The sequence below is a fragment of the Pholcus phalangioides genome, unplaced genomic scaffold (genome assembly GCF_987345545.1).
Source record: "Pholcus phalangioides strain wild (caught in Gottingen) unplaced genomic scaffold, Ppha-v1.0 ptg000001l_1, whole genome shotgun sequence".
NCBI classification, from domain to species: Eukaryota; Metazoa; Arthropoda; class Arachnida; order Araneae; family Pholcidae; genus Pholcus; species Pholcus phalangioides.
In genome coordinates, this window is record NW_028301594.1 from 29,316,720 (window position 1) to 29,342,766 (window position 26,047).

At 36.7% G+C, this 26,047-nt stretch overlaps 1 protein-coding gene and 2 non-coding genes across 3 annotated transcripts; all 3 read left to right on the forward strand.

The window, feature by feature from the left end:
• The first annotated feature begins 91 nt into the window (after positions 1 to 91).
• On the forward strand, positions 92 to 24,215 carry LOC149090302 (bile acid-sensitive ion channel-like). Its single transcript, XM_089233959.1, has 13 exons — positions 92 to 345; positions 6,660 to 6,974; positions 7,097 to 7,223; positions 11,252 to 11,388; positions 13,024 to 13,145; positions 13,294 to 13,466; positions 13,593 to 13,691; positions 17,708 to 17,807; positions 17,976 to 18,039; positions 19,477 to 19,528; positions 21,175 to 21,215; positions 23,552 to 23,627; positions 23,854 to 24,215. The coding sequence occupies exons 1-13, from the start codon at positions 311 to 313 to the stop codon at positions 23,989 to 23,991; spliced, it is 1,479 nt and encodes a 492-aa protein (XP_089090085.1). The 5' UTR covers positions 92 to 310; the 3' UTR covers positions 23,992 to 24,215.
• Positions 5,881 to 5,995, forward strand: LOC149090303 (U5 spliceosomal RNA). The gene has a single exon (XR_016193204.1). It is a non-coding gene; the product is annotated as a U5 spliceosomal RNA (small nuclear RNA).
• LOC149090304 (U5 spliceosomal RNA) lies at positions 15,449 to 15,562 on the forward strand. Its single transcript, XR_016193205.1, has one exon. It is a non-coding gene; the product is annotated as a U5 spliceosomal RNA (small nuclear RNA).
• Positions 24,216 to 26,047: the final 1,832 nt, after the last annotated feature.

Sequence of the window (26,047 nt, forward strand, 5' to 3'; positions counted from 1 at the left end):
AGGGATGATCGCATCATCTGCTGCTGCTGGTTCGTCTGTGATGAGCACAGGTGGTACAGTTTATATATAGAAGAGTGTTTATGCGTGATTTCTTTTCCAGTTGGAAGAGTAGGAGGAGAAAAGTCTCTGCTCCTCATTTTGTTATTTGACGACTCTTTCACTTTGTTATGTCTCGTTCACTCTCTCTCTCCCTTGTTTCTGTGGGCTTTTACAGTTGTTCTCTTTCGATCTTCGAGTACATTTGAATGTGTCCATCGTATCCACGAGCGTTGACTGCTGTTGAATAGTATCGATCTCATTATTATCGAACATGTCCGACGATTGCGCTTTGAAGTGTACGCAACTGTAAGTTTCATAATTTTGGTAAATTTTTTTTTACAAGTTGGTAAAGACTTTTCGACTGTCTTACATCGAAAAAGTTTTTTTTCTCACTTTTCGAGAAACCACGAAAAAATACAGGTATATACATATATTATATCCCTCGCTTTGAGGGATTTCGTTATAACGCGATTTTTGAAATTTGATTTTAGGAATTGCTACCTGCAAAATTCGGCTTGGAGTTTAATTTTATTCCTGGGATTTCAAATTGAAGATATAACGTAGTTAAATCCTTTGACGACGAAATACGTTGGATTTGAGCCGAGACAAATATAAGAGAAATTCTCAAATACAAACTCACTAGAGATGGGACGAATATTCAGCTGCTATTCGGCCGAAAATCTAAATCTAAGCACCACAAACTAATTTTTAAAAGTCCTGCTGCTATAAAGTGAAAACGAACATGATTACACAAGTTCACTAACTGAAGGATGTACCTAGACAAGATAAGTATTGAGCTACTGAAAGAGAGGCAAAGAATATCTAAAGAAGAAAAATAGGGAAATACAACATAAATTTTGATACATTAATAGTAGAGAGTAACTAATGGTTGACATTTTCTTAATTAGATGTAAAATTGATTCTTGAAGTAATTATTATATATATATATATAATGCAATTTATCAATGATGATGTATAGAATATATCAATTATGGTATATTATATCGAGTCGGCCTTAATATCTTGATTTATTAAAGGTGTATCAATTATAATGTATACAATACATCATCGTTAAGTTTGATTGTCTTAGTATCATAGTATCATGGCAATAAAAATCTTCCAATTACCAGTTTTTTAATATATATTAAAATCATAAACTGCATAATTAAAATTCAATATCAATCACGTGAAATTACTTTATTTTCAATTAAAAACAATTTTATTTATAATAGTGATGAATTTTAAGAAAATTGATATTCGGCCAAATCACTATTCTTCTCATCCCTACAACTCACCAGATATCACTGATGAACACAACGTTTGATAACACAGTGACAATGCCATGAGAAATTTAATCGGCAAAAAAAAGCGATTGCAGTGAAACTAGAATTTTCATATTTCAGAGAAATATGAGGAATTCGCCGACTTTGCTACCAAAGCTTTTATGTAACCAATAATCGCGAAAAATGCTGCTTGTCAGCCGAATCTCGACCGCTTTCAGTAAAAAGAGTTATCAGCCTCATATCAGAATCTTCAGGAAAGAAAACATTCACACTCACTAGAATCAATCAGAAGTAGTGAAGAGAGGAAATAAAAAGAGTAAATTCATTTATATCGCCTCACAATTCACGGGATTTATTCATAAGTTCGAATAATTAATTCATTAATAAAAAAGTTCCTTTGCTCTGTTGGGTTCAATTTTTTTAATCCTTCTAAGGAAAACCAGCTCTCTTCCCTATCTTTCCATGTTAATGGAAAACTCATTTTGCGCTACTATTTGCGGAACCAATTATTCGCGTAAAGCAGTGGCTCTCAAACTTTTGTCACCCGTGGCTCTTTTGCTCAAATCATGGTTCACCTCCGGCTCCTCAGAATAGTTTGGTTGATAGTTCCCAATATACACTAACCACTTCAAAGCATAAATAGGTGGACAAATCAATATCTCCAGCTCGTCGCGACGCACACTTTGAGAACCACTGTTGTAAAGCGTGGAATGTCTCTACAGGTATCCCTCGCTTTATGCGATTTCGCTGGCGATTTTTAAAAGTCAATTTTAAAAATTGCGGAAACCGCAAGACTTGGCCTGTAGTTTGATTTGAAAACTGAAAATGGGCTTGCAAATTAGAAATATGACACGTTTTGTTAATTTAGATGAGACAAATATGGAAGAAACGCTCAAAATCCATCTCATCAGATCTCGCTAATGAACATCTTTTGATAACATTAGTTATCAAAAGATTACATCATGGTATATTGTGTACAAAAAAAAATTTTTTTTTTAATTGTTTTAGTTTTGGTTTTTAGTTTTTTTATATTGTTTTCAGTGCTGATTCCAAAAATGAAATCCATTTTTTTCTATCACGTAAGGTTTTTTTCACGAAACGATTTCATATTTTGTGAGAAATACAAATATTTTGGAATTTTTATTATTTTTTCTCTTCATAAATACATACTTCACATATATATCCTATCTCTGTCATTATAATGATAGGTCCTAAACTCAATAAAATATATTTGGCAATGATTTAATATATCTATTCGCGTAACGCACAGTTTCAATGTGATTTGTATAATGCTTATGTATTACCATTGAAATTTGATTTTCACACTATCTCAGAAAGTAAAGCCAATATAACGAAACCAATACCAGACTTGAAATCAGCATCCTAAAACCATTCTAAAATCACTGAAATGTCTTTGGACATGATTCACTATATTTGTTTATTGCCCACAGTATCAATGTGATTAGTACGCTGCTTATAGTATAAATATTGAAGTATAATTTTCACTTTATCTCAAAAACTAGGCGTGATGGAATTTTCCTAATTATTTTTCCAGTAATTAGCATTTAAAAAAATACAAAAAACACTAATTATAGTTTTAAGAAAATTTTTTCATCGCCGACCTGTGTAACACATCGGCAATGCCATCAGGATTTTAATTGAAATCGATCCTAATGAATCTAAAATTGTTTGCTTTTTTTATAAAGTTTTTATTAAAAGACGAAGATAAAATGCTGCTTGTCATCTGAATCCTGACTGCTTTCATTAAAAATGTTATCACTGTCAGCCCTATCATATCAGGCTCTTCAGAAAAAAAAAATCCACACATACACTAGAATATAGTGCAGTATCTGCAGGTCCTGGGCAAAAGAGGTATTGGGAGCACACTCGACTATAGTCGAAGAGTAGAAGAGGTTGGTACGTTAACAAATACTCAAAAAAAGGATATGCACAATTTTAAATGAGAAATTGAATGTAAAATTCTCCTCATGAAATATCTTACAATAAATGCTTTTTTCGCACTCTCTCATGTGAGCAAAATCATTGATAATGTCAACAAAATCTAATTTTTGAGTTAGCTCACAGCTTCAATACGCAACAAAGCTAAAAATCCCAGTTTTCCTTGTAAAAGACTTAAGCAAACTGATGATTTTATTCTTTTTAATAAGAATGATCTTTCTCTAGAACAGTGTCATATTGGTTATGTTGTCAATGATGATTCAATGCTGTCTCAGCATTTGAAGAGAAACGTCTCTTCTAAACCTCTTACGTTATTTAACCTTTTTTTTTTTGTTATTATGTCACCAACCTGAACCAAGGATGAAAATAATTGCAGTTCGACTGAAAAAAGTGTTTGTAAGATCAGATGCATAAATTTTTGCATTGCAAATGAACAGAATCTTCATGAAGATTTGAGTATTTCATGTTGATCAAACGTGCCAAATTTCTTATCATCGTTTCATGAATCATTTTACAGTAAAAAATATGTGAAATTGTGGAATCGAACAAAAGGCTGTGACACGTTGAGACACATTTTTATCGTGAGGTCAGTATTGCAATAGGTGCATTGTACATGCAGTGTAAAGTCTATTACTGATTCATATGATATTAAAATTTATATTTAATAGGGTTTGCCAATAATGGGAACTTTGGAAATACAGTAGTGTGGTATGATTTAGGGAAAATTCTTCGATTTTCCAAAATTTAAAAAAATAAAACTTATAAATTAATATATGTAATATATACTATTTAATATACTACTATATATACTATTTATTTTGGACCTTGTGCCCCCCCCCCCATAAAACATGGGCCCTGGGCAAATGCCTATGTTGCCCATGTGGAAATCGAACCCTGTAGTAGTAGTGAAGACAGTATTAATCAAATTTATTCATATACCCTAAATTGACAAGTTTTATTTACAAGTTTGTTTAATTAATTTATTCAAAAAAATTTATTTTGCTCTACTGGAAGTTAAGTTTATTTTTTCTCATCCTTCTGAAGAAAGCCACCTTATCACTATCTTACCCATATTAAATTTAAGTCCCTTTATGTGATTATTTTGTGGAACCAATTAATCGCTAAAGCGAGGGACGCCTGTATTCGTATAATTTTATTTTACCGTTAATAAGGTGATAACTAAACATTGATGAAAAATTATACATGAAAATCACGACAACGTGTTTCGATTAAGCTAAAAAGATTGAGTTATTCTGTGGTTTTGTTTTCTCCCGAAATTTATATGGAAGTCCGAATACAAATACAAGACCACAACAGGCAAAATGCCCAACGAGGTTTGGCTGAGAAAAAGAGATGCCATACATTTTTTTCCTTCTTTATGTAATCCAGGGGTTCTGGAACTGTGCGCGGCGGTGCGCTTCCGACCTTTGTCAGAGGTGCCACGGAGCGGTGACCCTGACAAAGGTTTTTCGAAAATATATCCTTTGTTAACAGTTTTGGGGAGCTGGCGGAGCTCGAGGATAAACATCAAAGCGTATTAAAGACTTGATACAAGACAATTATTGATACGCTTTGCTGAGAACGCTTATTATTGATACGCTTTGATAAACATTGAATAGACAGAAGGGGCGCCGCTGGTGGAAAACATGTGAGAACCCCCTGATGTAATCTATGGAGATATACGTAATTTTCGTATTTACGAAATAGATGGGATAAATGCGAAATTTTTGCCATTTTTGATGAAATAAATGCGAAAATTTAATTTCTACCGCTAATGATTACCAATTCCACGGAATCAATAATTTACACTCTCTGAAGAGAATGTGGTTTTGCTTCAGCGAAAAAAATTGAAAGAACTTTCAATTAAGTATAGTTGAAAGCTAATATCGGGCCTCGTATAATTTTTATTTCAATTTTTTTTCTGGGTGAACGCAAAATTTTTATTTTAAAAGTAAAAATAAACTACCTGGTATCAAATGATCACGCTTTCTTTTAGGAGCATGTGTATCACGGACAGAACATCCTGAAATTTTAAGAGTACTTGATTGTGTATAATTAAAGATCTTTATCAAAAGGATAACTCTAAAAAGCAGAGAAACTAATAATATTGCGAACTAGAGTTTACATTAATGCTGAGTTTTTCGAATGAGATTTCGCACTATTTCCATAGTGCAAGCCCAGGGCCGTCTTAACGCATGGGCCCACCCGGGAACGGCCCGGTGGCTTCAAGAGAAGAGGGCCGCCTCTCTCGACGCTACTTTCGTGCTGCTAAGTAGCGTAGCATCTTTATATTCTAGAAACCTTGACATCTTTAGACTGCAGCAGATTGTATCTCCTCCAGTTTCAACAAAACCAGGTATTTTGTGTGCTGCCATCTAGTGAGTAATTGTCTGAAAATAAAGTAAGAGAAAAATAATCACATGTTTATGATCATCTGACGCAAAAAAAAATTTTCTATAAAATACGAAAGAAATATATGCACAATATATGAAATTTTGGTTAAAATACACTATGTTTTAGAAAAATTACAGGAATATATTAACTGTTAAAATTTTGTAAAAGTAACTGTGTTTGTATATTTCGTCGTATTTAATATGTTATGCTCTGGCTTCTCTTCAAACATCGAGCTAATCTTTCGCCTTTTACTAAAGATTACCGTGGAGAGGAGCAATTTAATGAGCTTTAGTAATTTTTGTGAACCCCGTAAGGGGTTTTATTTATTGTCAAGTAGTATTGAATGCGGTGGTGCATTATGCATGTATAATGTACTGTAGATTAGTGGTTCTCAAAGCCGCTTGAAAGTTGAATGCAGCTTTGCCCTTAGGACTCCGTGTGCACTTCCCAGGGGCTCCGCGGCCACTCGAGAATAATAAAATAAATCAATAAATTTGATAAACAAACAAAAAAAAGAGGCCCAAATTGTACCGCCATATAAATAATATACTAAAAAGGGAACCATAGAAATTATTCACTGAAAAGGGCTGAGAACCGCTGCTGTAGATTGTCAATCTACGATATATTCGCATGAGAGGCTGAAGTACAAGCATCGAGCACAAATTGGTTTTGCAGAGCAATGATGAATCTGCAGAGGCGGATTTAGCCCCAACTTCTGAAAGGCCCCGCTAAATACCAGCTTCGCGCACTTTTTTCTAATTTAAGGGAGAGGCCCAATATTTTTTTCTGGGCCCTCAACCGACCTAAATCCGCTTCTGTGAGTTGTCTACAACAACTGTAAACGACATGACTTTTGTGTGTGTGGGGGATGACGTAAACGCTAAATAACAAAAAAATTGTTCAAATGAGGAAGGTTAAATTTGATAAAGAAAGAGTTTGGTTCTCTTGCCTGTGAATTACGCACGTCTTCGTTTTGTTGTCTAGATTGTCAAGTTCAAGTGACAACTCGCCCGATCACCTGATATTGAAGCCAGCACTGAATAGCCAAACCCTAGCCTCTTACACCAAGAATCTTTTACATGACTCTCTAATCACGGGTGTTCCTCAGATCGTACAGACGAAGAACTTGCCGAGGAAAATCATCAAGGTCTTAGTCCTTGTCGGATGCATAGTCGGTTTCAGTTACCAGGCCACGGAATTCCTCAAGATATTCTACAGTTACCCTACGGTCCTGGACATTGATGTAGAATATCCAGAGATCATCGATTCTCCGGCTCTCTCATTCTGCAATCTCAACGGGTAAGACCATTATTATCCAAATCTTTTCTTAATTGTTTTAATTAAAAAACTTGAATATAAATAATTTTGCCATTGTTTTTTTTTATCAATTAATTTGTTCGTTTTTTATCATTTGTGCGCAGGGTAAAACGCATTCCATTCTGTGAAAAGTATCCCGAAAGATGTCGCGAACCGAAAGATCACGACGCCTTCTGCAAGAGTTTCCCAGATTTCTGTGATTTCGACTCTTTGCGGAATGATTCTCTTGCGGTTTGTGCTGTTGTTCTTTTAAACATAAATAAATAAATAAATAAAATAAAAAATATATATATATATATATATAAGTTTGACTGTATTCTTATATATATATATATGCATGTGTACACACGTACTCAGTATAAAGTCCTATTGCACACACGTATACTGTGCAATAGGACTTTATACTGAGGACTCAGGAGCCAATCAGTATAAGTCAATAAACATTAAAAATGTGATAACGCAATTTTTTTTTCCTTCAGAAAGAGATGGGAAAAATAATTTCGGAAACCTAAAAATGTGGACAAAGTGTAGAAATTTCAAAAACGTATTAGAACACTAAAAATGACAAACAATTGTCTAGGCCACTCCCATGCTTACACACTCACTAGTCCCTCTTTTGATAATTCACATATTTACACACTGTTTTGGTAGCTCACATGCTTGCACGAGCTCTAGCTCACTATTTTCTCGTTCACTGATTTGCCCCTCCCCCTCGCTCTCTCTTTATATATATATATATATACACATATCGCCCACTCTATATATATATCACTCCCGTATACTTACACTCTTTTTTAGTCACTTCTATGCTTACACAATTTCTAAGGCTACTTTACCAACTCCGGACACATTGCTAATTGCAATTTCCTGCCATAAATGAATTGGGTTGGAAATGAAGGCGACATATCTATCGGTGGTTACCTAAAGCTGGTTAAGGGAAATATCTTATTTATAAGTCGGGGGAAACTTTTTAATGTGGTTCCGATATTTAAAAAGGGTAGTAGAGATACCGTGGTGAATTATCGTCCAGTGAGTTTAACGAGCCCTCTCTCGAAAATTTTGGAAATTATTATCAAAAAGCAATTGGTGAAGTAGATAGACGAGAATAACACATTGTCGGAAAACCAGTACGGAATCAGGCAACGCCATCTATAGCAGAAGGCCTCCGCGATGATGTCATTGAAGAAGCCCATTTCACCTGCAGCCATTGAATATAGCAAGCCGACGCATTCAATATCTTTATCTTTTTTTTCAATATAGGTTATAGGTGAAATGCAATTCTTCAGTGACGTCGCGAGATTCGCGCGAAGGCTTTCTGATATAGATGGTGTTGGTTCAGAAAGGGAAAGGCATGTGTAAATAACCTCCTTTGCTTCTATTGTCACGTGACTAAGGCTTTCGGAAATGGCCAAAGCGTCGACGTAGTTTATCTTGATTTCTAGAAGGCATTCGATCGGGTCCAACATGGTTCTACTTGAAGCGTTTACATGAGATTGTGGGCAACTTACTGAATTGGATAGAATCGTGGCTAAGAGACAGTTCACAACGGGTTATGATGAACGGGGAATTATCTGATTGGACAGGTGTCATAAGTGGAGTCCCTGAAGGCAGGCCCGTCATTTAGGGGGGCACCCCCCCCCCCCGGCTTTTGAAAATACACTACAAATGGTATATATATACAAATATATATATATGCGTACCTTTAGTACATGCTCTTCGCCCCCCCCCCCCTCCGGAAAAAGTTGAAATGACGGCCCTGCCTGAAGGAAGTGTCCTTGGCTCCATACCTTTTCACCGATAAACCCGATCAGGGTATCGATGGGATTGTTAACAAACTCGCAGATGACGTGAAGCTAATGGGGGTAGTGGGGAATCCAACAGATAGGGACCCAATATGATTGCAGCATGGGCTAATGAATGGAGCCTGATCTTTAGTGTTGATAAGTGTATGGTCGCTCATTTTGGTTCGAATAATCCCGTTTCACTTACGAGTTGAATGGTAATGCTATCCCGGTTAAAAAAAACCCGGAATTATCGGTTTGAGAATTCTTGTGGTTGAGTGGCTTAGATTTTCTGAATATTGTTCAGCGGTGATCAAAAAACCGAATAGAATGCTCAGTTTTATTCTTAAAAAAGGTTCTTCACGTTCACCTAAAGTCATTCTTCCGCTCTTCCGAGGCTTAGTTCATCTTGCACTGTAAGGTTTTAGAGGCCATACCTACAGAGGAACATGGACTTGGTTGAAGGAGTGTAGAGAAGAGCTACTCGTGCTCTTGTTGGCACACAAGGCTTTAGCTATAAAGAGAGAGACTTGATTTCTTGAATATGTTTACACTGAAAGAACGCAGGTGTCGTGGTGTCGTGGGCAGGGCTGTAACCAGGATTTTTGCCACCCGGAGCAAACATAATTTAGCCGTCCCCCCCCCAACTTTAAAATTCGGTAATTTTATAACGGTGTTCTTTGTTCTAACGTAAAATTGCCACCCTCTAAATTTTGCCAATGGGGGCAGTTGCCCCCCCCCCTGCCCCCTCTAGTTCCGGCCCTGGTCGGGGGTTATGATCGAAGTGTTTAAAATTTTCAGCGGGATGGATAGAATAGAATGAATTATCAATACATCATCAATCAACTGCTTCGACAAGGGGACACCAGTATCGGTTAGTAAGGGACAATGCCAGGTAGATGTGTCGCAGGGAGTTTTTCTCCAATAGAGTTGTCAATAAATGGAATAGTTTACTTTCAGTCGTGAATTCTAACACAATTGACACGTTTAAAAAGAAGTAAGATAAACACAGTGGGATAAATCGAGAAGCTTTCCATTCTGAGATGAGACAACCATAATCTTTTTGTACGGGCACTGTATTATATATTATTATTTTGGTAATATATGCTTTTATACTTTGTTATTGTATTTTGGTTATTTGACATCCATATTTTTTTATGGACATAATTTCTTCATCCACCCTGATGGGCAATTTGCCTGTTGTGGCCTGGGTTTAGACCTGTTACCGTGATGGATGAGCGTCTTATCACCACGCCAGCCAGACTTAATCTCTTAAGCCGGGTTTGCCTAGGAGCAGGTTTTTTACGATGCGTGGAAACGGTGATTGGTCAAAAAACCCGAATTTAAGGTTTTTAACCAATCAGCGTTTTCACGCTGCACCCGGCGCTGAAATTCTTCTCCAAGGAAAATTCGGCTTTAGGCTGGGATTACAATTCAGCGTTTTAGAAAAGTTGTTTTATAAAACTTGAAAAATGCATCCAATAAGCGTATCGAAACAACAACCACTAAACCTATTCGTTACATTCGCTCGAGTATAACGAATAGGCTTATTGGTTGTTTTTATCAGGTTTTGCAAAAGACGTTTTATCAAACTTTCATAGTGTAATTCCGGCCTAAGTCACGCTTGTGGTTACTAATTATTTGGTTCCTCTCCAGATGATTCTTCTCGTCACTCACATTCTTGGAAACTTTTTTCATCGCTCACGTGCTTGCACTCATTCTAGGCCACTCACATGCTTGCATGCTTTCTTGGTCTTTTTTTGGTCAATCACTGATTTAGTTCTCCTCTTCTTCCCCCCCCCCCTCAGATGGGGCGGATTTATGATTTTACTTCCTGTGACCAAAAATTTTGCTGCCCTCCCCATTCATCGCGAGGATCCGGGTTCCACACCACAGTGGTGGTCAGCTGAAGTTGGTTTTCTGTGGTTTCCTACTTCGAGGCGTGAATGTGAGCCAATCTCCTTGTTAAAAAGTCTCGCCACTGAGAGCAACAGGCCTACAAAGCTACAAATATTCAATGATTACACTTCACTCACAATTTGAGGTATAGGTGGCAGCACTGAAAAATCAGGCACAACACTAGACACACACACATACTGTTTGGTGCACACACTTTGTTCCAGACTCTGCCATGAAGCTGGGCTGGAAGAGATCTCGGCAACGGGATAAGTCCGGTGGCAGAGCCCCTGGCGTTCATTCATTCATGCCCTCTCCATTTTCTACTAATTTTCTTTACCGCTTATTCCTCAAATTTTCCGCGCCAACTGCCTCCCCCCCCCCCATAAATATGCTTCTGTACGTCACTTGTTCTGGTGCTCCGCAACCACTATCAACAGCAAAAGAATAATTGTCGACATTATTATTAAGTTACCAGTAAATGATTATGCCTGATAATTTGTAATAACAATATTTTGGTCTTTTTTTTTCATCTGAGATTATTAATCTGTTTCTTAGACTTGATCCGTTTTTTATTTACAGTTCCCAGTAGGCGACGCTCTGAATTTTGAAGATTCCATTGACTTCTCGGAGCTGCAAAACTTGGGTCACGGCATGAGCGAAACCCTGCGATATTGTACGCAACTAAATCTTGACGGATTCACCTACGATCAGTGCGAGTAAGTCCCAAAATGTAGAAAACCTCTTAAAAACAGACCATTTCTTCAAAATTTTCAATGAAATAGTGAAATTGAACTTCGGTACCATATTAAGAGCCGCTGTGCGGTCGTGTGGGAATCATGCTCGACTCTCATCGTAAGGATGTGTAGATTCGAACCCAGTTTTGAGATGCAGTAGTAGCCAGCTGAAGTTGGTTGTCTACGGTTAGGGGCACGACCTCCTATATAACCTTATCTAGGTGGTCGTGTTAGGGGCCGTTCAAGTATTACGTCATCATCGATGGGGGAGGGAGGGGATTTCCGATTTGCTGACTTTTGATGACAAGGGGGAGGGGTTTGGATAATGCTTACGTCATCAACCACCCTTTATGAAAATATTAGTTAGGATTCAGAGGGGCAGAGCTGATTACGAAATAATTTTGCTGATAAGGGGGGGGGGGTTAGCGTTTTGCTGACTTTTGCTGACAAGGGGGGAGAGGGGGTCAAAAATGGCTAAAAATTTGCTTACGTAATACTTGAATGGCCCGTTATCCAACTTCGAGACTCAAATGCGAGCCTGTTTCTCTATTTAAAAATAACTATGCAAAAAAATCTATTTAGGCCGGAATCATACTATAAAAGTGTTATTAAAGTTCTGTTACAAAACTTGCAAAATTCAACCATTTAGCTCATCGGTTAAATGTAAACCAATCAGACTTTTTTTTTTTTCAAGTGTTATCAAACAGCTTTTTCAAAACTTTTATAGTGTAATCTCGGCCAGTAGTAAAAGAATTTCCACACTATTTCTGAAAAATTGAACAGTTTGACTTATCTCTAGAAATCGTCTTACAATAAAATGGTTAATATTTAAAAAATTACAGTACTATACAAATAATATGGCAAGTGTAAGATAACAGATGAGATGGCATGGAGGGGGGGGGGGCACTCAATTGCTTTTAAAACATACCTCCATCCTAATATGTGTACATTCATCTTAACTAAACCCCGAAACTTCTCCAACTCCTAATCCCATCTCGTCTGTAATCACCACAAAATTTGTTAATCGCGACAGTACCCAATTGTCCGGGGAAAATATGTTGTAAAAAAGTTTGTATGGTTTTTTTTTTTGACACTAAATAAAGTGTTCCAGACTCTGCCACAAAGCTGGGCTGGAAGAGATCTCGGCAACGGGATAAGTCCAGTGGCAAAGTTCTGGCGTTCATTCATTCAGTACTATACAAAGTTTGCAGTACAAACATCTCTATTAATTCCACTAAATCCCACCAGCGAAAAAAACCAGATGTGATTTTGGAAATATTATAAAAGCAATTATTTAAAAAATTATTGAAAAAATATATTGTGTGTGTGAGAAATAAACCTTCAAAAATATGCATTTATTCTGAAAATTCTTCGATTCTATGCATTTATATGCATTAATGCTATATATGCAAATACATAGAGATACATTAGAGATTTACTAGCCGTTTGATTAGTTTTGAGTACCCATTTTATCCAGGCAGCGTTCAGCAGGGGCCCTCAAGTGTAGATGCACTGTGTGTAGGCAGGCCGTCGCATACATGTGCATGTACATACAGTTAAGTAGTATTCTTGGTACTAATAAGAGTATGTACTGTATTCGTTATCATATTATTTCAGGACTTCAGAAGCAATACACATGGCGATGGCTGATGGCAATACAGGGTACAGAAATTGCTACACTATATACTCCAACGTCAACAGCAGCTTACTTGGCAAGTACAAGTTGCCAGTTCCAAAAAGTAAGTCTCATTCTTCTCATTTCTCCATTCATTCCCTCTAACACATTAAATAATTAATTTAAAAACGCGCAGTTATATTTATGTGACGTTTAAAGAGACAAATCTATTTCCATTTTTCAATGTGTTTTTTCACATTACGTATTAACAGGAAAAGAGCCCTTATTTCACATGGCTTTTGAGCTGGAGCCCAATCAATATTTCAGGCCGGATCGTCAAGTAGGTGCCATCGTCGGGATCCATTCACCAAATGTGTTGGTCAATCCTTTCTTTAACGGATTCGTTGTACGGCCCGGCAGACTGTATACTGTTCATTTGAAAGCGGTAAAAAATAGTTTTGGTTTCATTCGATTAAGATTGTTCAATTTTATCAAAAATTGCGGGAATAAAGTTTGCTTCAGGTTAATGTTGAAAATTTCTTGTTTGCACGGTGATTCGTCATTTTAATAGGTTGAAGAAAAATTGCTGCCGTCGCCTTACGACACTCAGTGTAAAGACTATAGGGCCGCATGGATTTCAAGAGGTGGCAAAGGGCCCCTGAGCCAAGAGGTGAAGCATTCACTTATAAAATTTTATAATAATATGAACTCGCGAGGATTTTTTCTGATCAAACACAATTTTTTTTTCCTTCTCTGAGTTTTTTCGAAAGACGAGAAAAAAAACAGCTTTTGGAATAGGGTTCTACGTATAAGGAACAAGCAACAGAGTGCATATCGCGGAGTTTTCAGAGGCACCACTGCTTATTCCAGCGGTTCTTAACCTGTGGGGTCACGATCCAAATTTTATTCGCAGAGGCTTCCGAGATGGGCCGTAAGAATCTACTTATAGTCAGTTAGAAATGCACTTATTGCACCACTGGTTTTACTGATCTCGAAAAGCAAACAGTCACATGGGTCGCAAAACTGATCGTGTTGTTGATTTTGGGTGTGACTGAAAAAGAATAAGAACCCCTGACTCACGCGCACATGCACCTCGTAAGCATTCCTCTGGGCAGGGTTGGATCACAGGCGGAGATAGAAGGTCGGGGAGGAGGGCGCACGATGCTGATGTCAGTTCAGTCAGTTCATATATACGCATATACATTAGATCAGTTGGCTCCATGGAACCCGTTTATCATAAGGTCGGGCCCTTATATACGACGTTCTTTGAGTATCAGAGTTGTGAGTGTTTGTTTTCTACAGGTACTATCATCTATCTTCCTCCATATTTTGAAGCGAAAATGGCATGATATCATGCAACATTTAGTTTACAATAATAGTTTTTATGTACAAAATAAATTCTTATATATACAACTTTGGCATTAGCTTACTTTCATCAAGGTATTCAATTTTGCATTTGAAAATTCAACGACATGTGGAATAATATCTAAATATGCAGAACAAACTCATGATTCTGTGGTGTTTGGTCAGAACATGATAACTCCAAAATCACATTTTTGACATATAAGCATTTTATTGCCATTTAAAAATCAAAAATAAAACATATACACAAATACAAATATCATACATCAGCATGTTGTTTAGCCGTACGCACGCATTTGTGCATTTATCTCATTTCTAATTAGTAATAATTAGCAAGACTAATTCTACGAACCATTCTACGAAATGGAAGTAAATCAATATAATACAAACGACAGAAATATCCAGACCCCTGGCAGGTGCCCCGTTTGCCCATGCAATAAACAGACACTGAGCTCCACCTTTGACGCTGATCAACAATCCGGTAAAGCATCCCAAAACTTTATCAGCACTTGATTGTATAGTTAAAGACCTTTTTTCATCAAACAACACAAAAACATAGAAACTAATAATTGAATTAGAAAAAACGTTAATGGTGAGTTTTTCGAATGAGACTTCGCATTATTTCCACAAAACACGCCTAGGACCATCTTAACAGCATCGCATATCTCAGGGCAAAGCAATTTTTCTGAGGCTCCTTACCACGTTACTTACGAGGAAGCGTGCTTTCCTGCTGCTAAGTAGTATGACTATATACTGTATTATACTAGAAACCGTTGGCATGACTGTAAATCTCTCCCGCCTTTTAATAAAATTAGGTATTATTATTTTTAGATGTGCTGCCATCTAGTGAGCACTTGCCAGAAAATAAAGTAAGATAAAATAATCACATGTTTTTGATCATCTGACGCAAATAATTTTTTCCATGAAATACGAAAGAAATGTATGCACAATATATTGAATTTTGATTCAAATACACTATGTTTTAGAAAAATTACAGGGATATATTGACTGTTAAAATTTTGTAAAAGTAACTATGTTTGTATATTTCGTCGTATTTAAAACGGTATGCTCTGGCTTCTCTTCAAACATCGAGCTAATCTTTCGCCTTTTACTAAAGATTACCGTGGAGAGGAGCAACTTAATGAGCTTATGTAATTTTTGGAGCCCCGCAAGGGGTTTATATGAATTCAAGTAGATCTTGTTAGCACAGGCGTTTCCATTCCAGGTGGCGTCTCCCTTTGTGAAATTGTATTTGAAGTAGCGTCATTTCGTTTTCCGTTGTCACGTCTCACTAGGATTATGTTTCCGTTAGGTTGAATTTTTCCGATATATTTATTCTTATTATTTTTTGCAACGGATCGGTTTATTATATTCAGAGGTCCGTGCTTTTATTTTTTTTATGGATAATATTTATTTTTACAACTAGAAGGACCGTATTTAAGAGGGAATTCCTGAAAAGAGTCAGAGAAACTCTTATCGAGAGAATGCTCGTATCGATTAATTTATTTCGAGGATAGGCCAGGTTTTATTTTTTTTCATACTGAGAAATGTTTGTTGTTGATTTCCGCTTTTGTGTGTGTGAGAGTTATGTTTTCTACGCTGGTTTTTTTTACACGGCCTTGGCGACTTTTCGTCGGACGTGTTTGGCGCCGAAAAAAGTCGCCAATTGATCTGGATTATACTGCATCTCTGCAGGTGTCATATCTTATAATACATACATATATAAGTTCATACCATAACAAGTCTTACCGACCAAGAGGTATCTGTAATAACAACAAAATTATTAATCATATAGTGTGTAATTAATGTACCAATGGATTACTTATTCATTGTCTGAAACCTTACAGAAGCAATCCCAAGATGTTTCGTCAAACTTGAACTGATTTATTTCAGTCACGTCGAAATATCTCGGGTTCTTAACATGCTTTTATTTCCAATGTAGCAGTTATAATGCGGATCAGGAAAATTTTTAAAACCACTTAAAGGGTTAATTTCAATATCCTGGGCTGCAGTGTCATGAAGGTTGGAGAAACCACTAATCTCTACCAGGTACCAATGCATATGCATTAAGAAAGGAATTAAAATAAATCAGCAGTAATCCAGACGAACTAGAAGAAATGATACAAGAACTGGCGAAGGCAAGTATTCATGTGGGCTTGAAAAGGAATCTACAAAAGACTAAAGTTATGTTCAACTCCTTTGCGTTGAAGAGGACAATCTTGCTTACACTGTGATAGAAGTAGAAAGCTATGTATACGTGGGACCAGAAATTATACCATGGACAACGGTATATTAATGAAATAAACAGAAGGATCAGGATTGGATGGAGCACTTTCGGCAAAAACTGTGTAATTCTGAAGAATCACAAGTCATTATGCCTGAAAAGAAAAGTGTTTAACCAGTGTGTGCTACCAGCACTGACTTAATGGAGCTGAAACATGGACACTCACAAGCAAGGGCTACAGACAACACAAAGTAACATGGAAAGATGTAAGGAGCAGAGAAAACGAATCACTTGGATAAGGAACCACACAAAGGTATATGATATCATGGAAAGAATTAAGCGTCTGAAAGGGAAATGGACTGGACATCTTGCGAGAATCCCAGGCCAAAACTATAATTCGTCTGACCGATGTACCCTAGTGGCACATTATAACCTCTTCATCATTACTTTGCCGATTGTATTCGCAGAATAAATGATTAATTAAAGTTCGGGAAAATATATACAAACATAATTACTTTTAAAAAGTTTCAAAAACATTGAAAATATATTGGTATAATTTCTTTAAAAAATAGTGTATTTTGATCAAAATTCAATATTTTAGGTCTAAAACTCTTTGGTATTTCACGAAAAAATAGTCATTTAAATCACTTGGTCACAAACGTGATAATTTTTTCTCTTACTTCATTTTCTGGCATCACTTAGCAGAGCACCCCCCAGAACTAATTCAAGAACCGAAGTATCATACGTAAAACTCAAGTCGAGCACCCACAGGTCTAAAACACTTTTGTGAAGCCCCTAAAACAAACTACCATGTATGTAACCACTGAGCTATAAGTAAACTAAAGCTTTACTTATAGCTCAGTGCATGTAACTCAGTACAGTGTCGATTTTGAGACAAGAAGGAAACTTCATCTCTCGAGTTGATTACTGTGTTATCCGTTATGTCTACCAAGAAAAGCCTCATTTTATTGTATTATTTAAAAAAATTATATGATTTCACATATTTTAATGATCACACGTCATCAATGATTTTAGATATCACTGGTTTTTTTTTTAAATAAATTGAAACATTCAAAACAATCAATGTATTATTCTTGAAGATGTGTGTTGCCGAGTGTATTTTCAATGCTTCGATGACTGAATGCTCATGCGCCGTACCGGACATATTATATCCACATAACGAGAGAGTTTGTACCGACGGTGAGTGAGAAAAAGTTCAATAATTTGTTGTTCTTTTCAAAATTGTAAAAAAAAACATGTATCTTTTCATAAGATACATGTCTATCTATATGTGTGTTTCTTTTCAAAATGCAAGCGAATGAAAAATATACTTCAAATTAATTCTTTACGCATTCATTTTTTTCACAGATGAACTTGACTGTTTCACCACGAATATTTCGGATTGTTATTCGTCGTGTCCACAACCTTGCGAGTATGTATTCGAAGCATCTCATTCGGAAAAATATTTTTTTTTAAATACAGTAGAGAGACGCCACTTTCTTAGAATCACTGATAATATTTTCATTCTGGTATTGTTATCGCTTTCGCTAATGGAACGGACCACATCATAACATGGGAAAAAATTCGTTTATAGTTATCAATACTGCGGTTTATGTTATCTTTTATTCGTCCGAAAGGTTTTTTTTTTTTACATACTTTGAAGCTAAGGTTGAACTTATCATTATAATTCTACAAGACTATTTAGGAGGTTAGAAAGCTTCTTTGTTTACTAAAATTTTCACAATATCATAATCAGTCCCTAATAGCCATTATGATCCATGTACACGTATCGCTGTTTTTTCAATGGCTTTCCTATATATAGTGAAGGAATGTAAGATAAAAATAAAAGTCCTTTCCTTCAGTCAGTTTCTTTCAACTGATCACATTCTCAGTTCCTCGGCAGGAAGACTTTCACAAGAAAATATCTATGCAATGAACCGTATACAATTGTTAAAGGTATCGTAAAATTCGTAATACACACTATAAAAATCTCCATCTGAAAAAGTTTCTCCGTAGAACCTGAAACCTCATTTGTCATACGGGGTCCCATTTGGCCGTGACGACCGCAACATACCTCCCCCACGTCTAGTGTCGCCAGCTACAGGCGAATTTTGCATTGAGGTTTCTCCGTAGAGAGAGCAGGCAGACCTTCAACATGATACTTACATAACATGAAAAGTCAAGCGTTCACCATTTTCACTTCAAAATACGGAAGACAGATGGCAGCACTAGGAAGAACACGAAGCCATCGCAACTCTGATAACATAAAAATACGTTAGGAGCCACATATACACTCAGAACACATATCCTGGCATGCGCCGATTCGTTAGAAATTCAGCAGGGGAACGTGTACGAAGTGCATGTACAGTTATACGTACAATTAGTACATGCGGCAATGTATTAGATACAATTTATGGCTACAGGCGAATTTTAGTGTGTGGCATATATATAATTTAGTGGACCTTACATTATAATGGTTTTTAACAGCTGCTGATGCGAAGATATATTTTAAAAATAGAGAAAATTCAACTGTCCTGCGGGGAAACGAACCCACGTCCTTTCACTTTCAGGGTGAACGCCCTAGGTTGAATTTTGTCTTTTCAAGATATATATCTTCGCATCAGCCAGCTGTTAAAAACCTTTGTATGGATAGCGGAGTGGCATCATATCCTCGGATACCTTACATTAGTAGAGTTACCTTTTGTTAAACATCCATAGCGACTAGAATCAAACACTTCAAGGATTTTTCAGCACGTGACTCAATTTATTATTATTCAGGGATCAATGAATGTCAATGATTATTTTAAAATAACTGATGCGTGTGTACAGATCTTCTTCGATTGTGGATTAAAGTAATTATCGCTTTTAGCTTCACAGACTTTGAATACGAAGTTCGTGAGAGGAAACTGGAAGTTGGAGCAGTGAGTGTTTAATTTTTTTATTAATAATCTCTTTCTATATACAGGGTGTCCCATCAAGACCACCCAAACTCTGTACAGCCAGATTCCTCGCTTGGAATACATAAAAAATGCCAAAAGAACTGTACCTGTACAACCCATAATTTTTGAGAAAAATGCGAAAGAAAAGTATGACGTCATATCCGGTGCAAGATGAACGTGGACAGTCAGCCATTCCACGGCGAGCGCATGCATGCATGCTTCGATATGCGCGGTGGACATTTTAAACATCTTCCTATATGTAAACATACGCAAATACCGATGTTCGTGTTTCCAATAAAGTTTTTTTTTTTTCCTTTGCACCGGATATGACGTCATACTATTCTTTCTCATTTTTCTTGAAAACTACGGATCGTACAGGTACAGTTCTTTGGGCATTTTTTATGTATTCCAAGCGAGGAATCTGGCTGTGCAGAGTTTGGGCGGTCTTGATGGGACACCCTGTATAACACAACATAATGCACAGTATATAACGACATACGTTTGGATCATTGTGTATTTTTAAAGTTTCTAGAATTTATCAATGAAATGTGAAATTCCATTCAATAATATCGTGGATGAATAAAGCGTTTGTTACCCAATCAACGCTCGTTTTAGTTTTTGAGAAAAATAACTGTGAAATAAATAGTTTTCTCTCACCTAAGTTTCTGAAAAACTGAAAAAACCGTTACAAATCATCGAATATTATTTGCGATAATTTGATACATTGCATGCGTAACCGGTACAGGTGAAATGATAAAATCTATCTTTGTACACAGCACGAAAAGTGTTGCAAAAAAAACAAAAAACGATAGGAATATTAGTTTCTGATCACAACGTGTAGACGCATCGCATATTTGGCCCGCGGACTGGAAATGTTTTGCACCCCTGGCAGGGGCGTAGCCAGAAATTTCGTTCGGGGGGAACCACTTTCATTTCGGGGGGGGGGGGGAACCAAAGTGACAGAACAATGGATTTGGCCATCTTTTTCCCTTTTTTCGGTCATTTTCTCACATTTCGGGGGGGGGCCCTCGCTACGCCCATGACCTCTGGCTTATATCTAAGATCAGGTATAGTCACAGCAAGAATGGAAATATTAGGCAAAAATTCTGGTTAGATCAACTGGTTGTCATTCTGGCTCTATCAATACATTATACACCAACGGTATATATGTATGTATCGAATGCTTTCAAGAGAAATGGCATACTTAAGTTGCATGTAAATTGGCTTTTATAATCTACAGTAGGTACCAGGGACGCCGGAAGTCAAAAATGTTTGGTATTGCTCGAGTAATGAACATAATGTTCACTTGAATATGTATGAAGACCATACGTCACACATTCAACAAAAAATGCCCCGTTTTTGCTAAATCTCCCGTCGCCCGAACCAATACCTTCTAAAGCAGAAGGTTTGCTCTAGAAGGTGTTGACCTAGCCCATAGAATCCTATGTTATACTCATAGCTTCTACCTCCCACTCCGGGCGGTGTTAACGTCCACGTTGGGAATCACTTCTTTAGTAACATGAGCATATATGTTCCGGCGTCCCTGATAGGCACTTCGAAAATGTGATATTTTTATACAATATATTTTTATATAATATACTCGTAGTTCTTTTCTTTTTTAACTTCAGCCAGAATCAGTAGAAGATTATTACCAAATGCAGCTTGAAAAGTGAGTTCTTTTATGTGTACTAAAGTAATTTTAATAATATAAGATGTGAAATTTATCCCCAACGAAATAAATTATAAATTCGCATTGCTCTACGGAGACCAGGGGCGTAGCCAGAAATTTCGTTCGGGGGGGGACCAAAGTGACAGAACAATGGATTTGGCCATCTTTTTCCCTTTTTTCGGTCATTTTCTCACATTTCGGGGGGGGGCAGACCCCCAAGTCCCCCCCCCCCCAGCTACACCCTTGACGGAGACCAATTCTTACCTGATCTCGCTGAAAAACTTCTTTGATCAATTATCTAATTATGGAAGTTTTCGTCTAACAATTATCTCTACGTCCAATCTCTTTTGCACGAGATAAACCTTTACCAACAAATATACTAGGGTGATTCCATAATTTCCACTTGCCGCATTTTACAGGCAAACCGCTGATCCTAGAGGCATACTTCCGCCTACATAAAGTACCCAAATAACGTGTAAAACTCATGAACGTCCTTCATGTCATGTTGCAAGGGGTTGTATAGTTATTAAAATAGAAAAAAAAATTAACTTTTTATACGGATACCCCGTCTTCCAACTTCCAATTAGAAAGTTGTTGCCTTGACTCTTCTGAGACCAACAAACTTTCACGATTCTAAATACAATATTAGCTGTGATATTTGGTTTCAAAAATCGGAGGAAAGTTGGGAAGGAACAGCAAAAACTAACAGACGCTTCTTTCCCAACTCCTCCGATTTTTGAACTCAATTATCTCAGCTACTATTGTCCTTAGAAACGTGGAATTTTCTTTATTGGCCTCGGGAAAGACGGCATCAACTTTCTCATTGGGGTTTTTGAGGACAGGGTGTCTGTATAAAAAAAATTAGTTTTTCTATTTATAACTATACAACCCTTTGCAACGTAGATGACGGATCTGAATCCTACATGTTATTTGGATACTTTTTCTAACTGAAAGTACGATCAACGGTTCGCTAGTAAATTGCAACAAGAGGAACTATGGAATCAACCCTGTATACAGGGTGTCCTGTAAGTCCTAATTCGGCCTCTATCTTATTAATCGTTCGTCGTAGAGGTATGGTTCTAAACTTAAAAATGTGTGCTAAAAATATGTTGAAGAATCGCATTGTACCAGTTTTGAGAACACAGTGCATCATAAGATTGAATAAAAAATGTAAATGTTAATATGGTCCCCCGTCCTCCAACTTCCAATTAGAAAGTTGTTGTTTTTGTTGAAACCCTGTGTCTTTTGAGTCCAGCAATAAGAATCCCATGCAGTTAAAAGAATCCCATACATTTAACTGCAATATTTGAGTTTAAAAATCGAGAAGTTGGGAAAGAACAGGATAAACTAAGAAACAATGTTCCTTTCCCTCATTTATGCTTTTCTTTCTCAATTTTACTCAGATTTTTAAATTCAAATATCTCAGTAAATATTGCGGTAAGAAGCACGAGATTCTTATTGTTGGGCTCAGAAGACACAGGGCAACACCTTTCTAATTGGAAGGTTGAGGACAGTATGGGACATATAAAAATTTGATTTTTTTTTAAAATCTTATGACACACAGTATTGTCACTCGAAACTGGTGCAGAATAATTCTTGAACACATTTTTAGCTTTTTTTTTTTAAATTGGAATCACACGTCTACGACAAACGGTCGATGAGATAGGGGCCAAATTAGGACTTGCAGGACACCCTGTATAGCTGATAATTAAATATTTGTAACAGGCAAGCAGTTGACAAGAATGTACAGTAATACTTTTATTCACGAGACACGTGAGGTTTAAAAGTGGTATCGAGAGACGAAGTCATTCTCGAGGAGTTCGATTTTAACCTTCATGACGAAGGGTTGTCAGCAGAGCTGAATAAAGAATCTTGAGCCGCTTCGGTTGTGTTCCGCATGTCAACGTAGAGTTATTCTGTATTAACACTTCAATGACCGCTCGCGAGATTTCTCCTGTTTCAATGCTGAAACACAGAAGACCGGCAACGAGATTTCTCGATTTTTAATTTCCTATATGTATTTGTTTTTCATTTCTAAACGCGGTCTTAGAGTAAGCCTACGGGAAATAATATGCGGTCATTGCAAGCGTTAATGTATACATAAAATAAAGAAATTTTCCATATTCGCCGCTTAGTATCAGCACCTCCTAGAGATCTGTAGGAGGTGCTGTCCGTATACACCTCACCGACCGTCACATATTCTATTAAAATTTAAAAATGGGAGTTCTTATAAATGACAGCTTTGTATAGAACTTCAACTTGCTTTAAAATAAAATGCATATAAATCAGTTATAAGACTGTGGACTTGATGTTTGCATAAGTTGTGTGTTTTCCAGGCAAAACAGAGCAGCTGTATTGATCTTTTTGAAAAGGCCGGAGGTGATCGTCTATTCGCACAGACCCCAATACGAGGTAACAGTTTATTGAATCGATGAACTTGATCAGGAGTATATTGATTCCCCCCCCCCCCCTCACACACACATCGAGCGACATTAAAATACGATGGAAAAAATAACTTCGTACATGATCGAAACTGGTCTGGTACATGGTTCTGTGAAAGTTTAAATTAGTGAGCATTTTTTTCTAAAGGATTTGTCAATAAATTTCATTGTAATTTTTTTTTTTGTTGTTGTTGCAGGAAATCGAAGTTTTCAGTTTCATGGGAGGTTACATCGGTATATGGTTGGGTGTTTCACTGGTCGCCGTATTCGATTTCGTCGAAAGCATCGGGCTTATCCTTAACTATTGGATTAAGAGTCGTTTACTACAGCGATAGCACACGCAAACTTAATTTCTTTTCAATATCTGCAACCTACTTCGATTCTCTGTGTACGGTTTCTTTTTTTTTTTTTTTGTCGATATATTTTATATACCGTGATAAATCTCGATGTGCGTACATCTATTCTCGTGAGAGAAGAATAAAACAGACTTAAAACTTCACGAAAAATCAAATACTTCCTGAAGGAATTTACTGAGGAATAAACGCAATATTTATGTATCAGATTTCTGAGTATTCTCATATAAAACACATCTTAACGGCCGTTTTTTTTTATGATATAGTGATCTCTCCCTTATGCACTGGTGCGAGGGAACAAGAAAAAAAAACATAAGTGAGAGGTGAATTGCAGTGTGTCTTGTAAGTGCTAGTGCGGCCTTTATTTCATCAACCGTCCGTCATAGAGGTTTGATTCCAATTTAAAAAATGCTCTAAAGGCGTTCAAAAATTACCCTGTACCGGTTTTTAGAGTGAAAATGCAGAGGGTAACAAAATAAAAAATCTCAATTTTTATACGCCCCTCCCCGTTTTCTAACTTTGTTAGAAAAGTTGTTGCCCTGTCTCTCTTGAAGACAACAGAAAAAATTTCATGTTTCTAAGTGTGCAATATTCGCTGCGATATTTGAATTCAAAAATCGGAGAAAAGGTGGGAAAAGACAGCATAAATGAAAGAAAGGAGAATTGTCCGTTAGCTTTTGATGTTTTCTCATAACTTTTCATCGATTTTTGAAATCAAATATCTCAGCGAATACTGCACTTAGAAACATGAAGTTTTTTGTTGGCCTCTCAGGAGAGAAAGCAACAACTTTTTAATTGGAAGTTAGAGGACAAGGGGACCGAATAAAAAATTTTATTTTTTTAAATTTTGTTAAAACACTGCCAAGTCACTCTCAAAACTGGTGCAAGTTAATTTTTGAACGTCTTTTACGAATTTTTTAAATGACAGACAGTTGATGAGATAAAGGCCGCATTAACACTTACAGGACACCCTGTATAGCCTACATCTGACTGGGAGTGGAGAAAATCGTCTTATAAGTGAGATTAATGTACTACGCGCAGAGTTTTAAAAATACCAATATTTGGGGAAATAACTTTCATTTTATTGAATATATTGGTTTTCAATAAATTTTTTAGGGGATGGGAAAAAGTTTGCAATCTTGAGGTGGCAACCAGTTATCCCAGTCATATACAGTCGATCCAGCTTATAACGTTCCCACTTCACTTTCCTGATTTTAGTACGATTTATTTTCTCGGTCAAAAACCTCCAATTCTCATTGAGATTTTCCGTTATAAAAAAAGCATACTCCCATTTCCCGCTTAACTTTTTCAATGAAGGTTTTTTGAACTTGGAAATGGGATTCACTGTAATTATAAGACAGAACTATATAGTATAGTGAGAAATGCACTTCCCAAAGGAGTGCAAGGAAGAAATCAGGATAGTGAACAAAGATGTCAGAGCACTAGATTCTGACAGTCTGTTCAAAACAAAATCATAAGAATGTTGCAAAACATGCAGGAAAAAGGCAAAATTTACACCCGAAGAAAAGTTGATACGATAGAATGTCATTTGTCACAAGACTAGCAACAAGGCATGCTTCATATGATGGTCATCCTGTGGCAAGAAAATCAGTTCAATGAGCTCCTCTTTAAAACTCCTGCGAGCTGCTAATGTTGAAGAACATCTGTAATCATTATGAATACCCAAAAACCATTTCATGAACGCTGTGTCATTGTACAACAGCACTTTGCGTATTGCAAAAAAAAAATCTAGAGGCCAGAAATTTTTTCTTTTAACCGGTTTTAAAAATTTTCCTGATCCGCATTATAACACCCACATTGAGAAAAAACCATGTTAAGAACCCGATATATTTCAGGGTGACCGGAAATAAAGATCAAGTTTGATGAGTTATCTCGGGATTGCCCCTGTAAGGATTAAAAGGAGCAGGTCCAAAATAAATGTAGATACAGTTGACGCCGTTTATTATAATCACGGATAATGTTATCATTTTTGCAAAGAACGAGAAAAACCAATGCCATAACATGGGAATAAATTGTT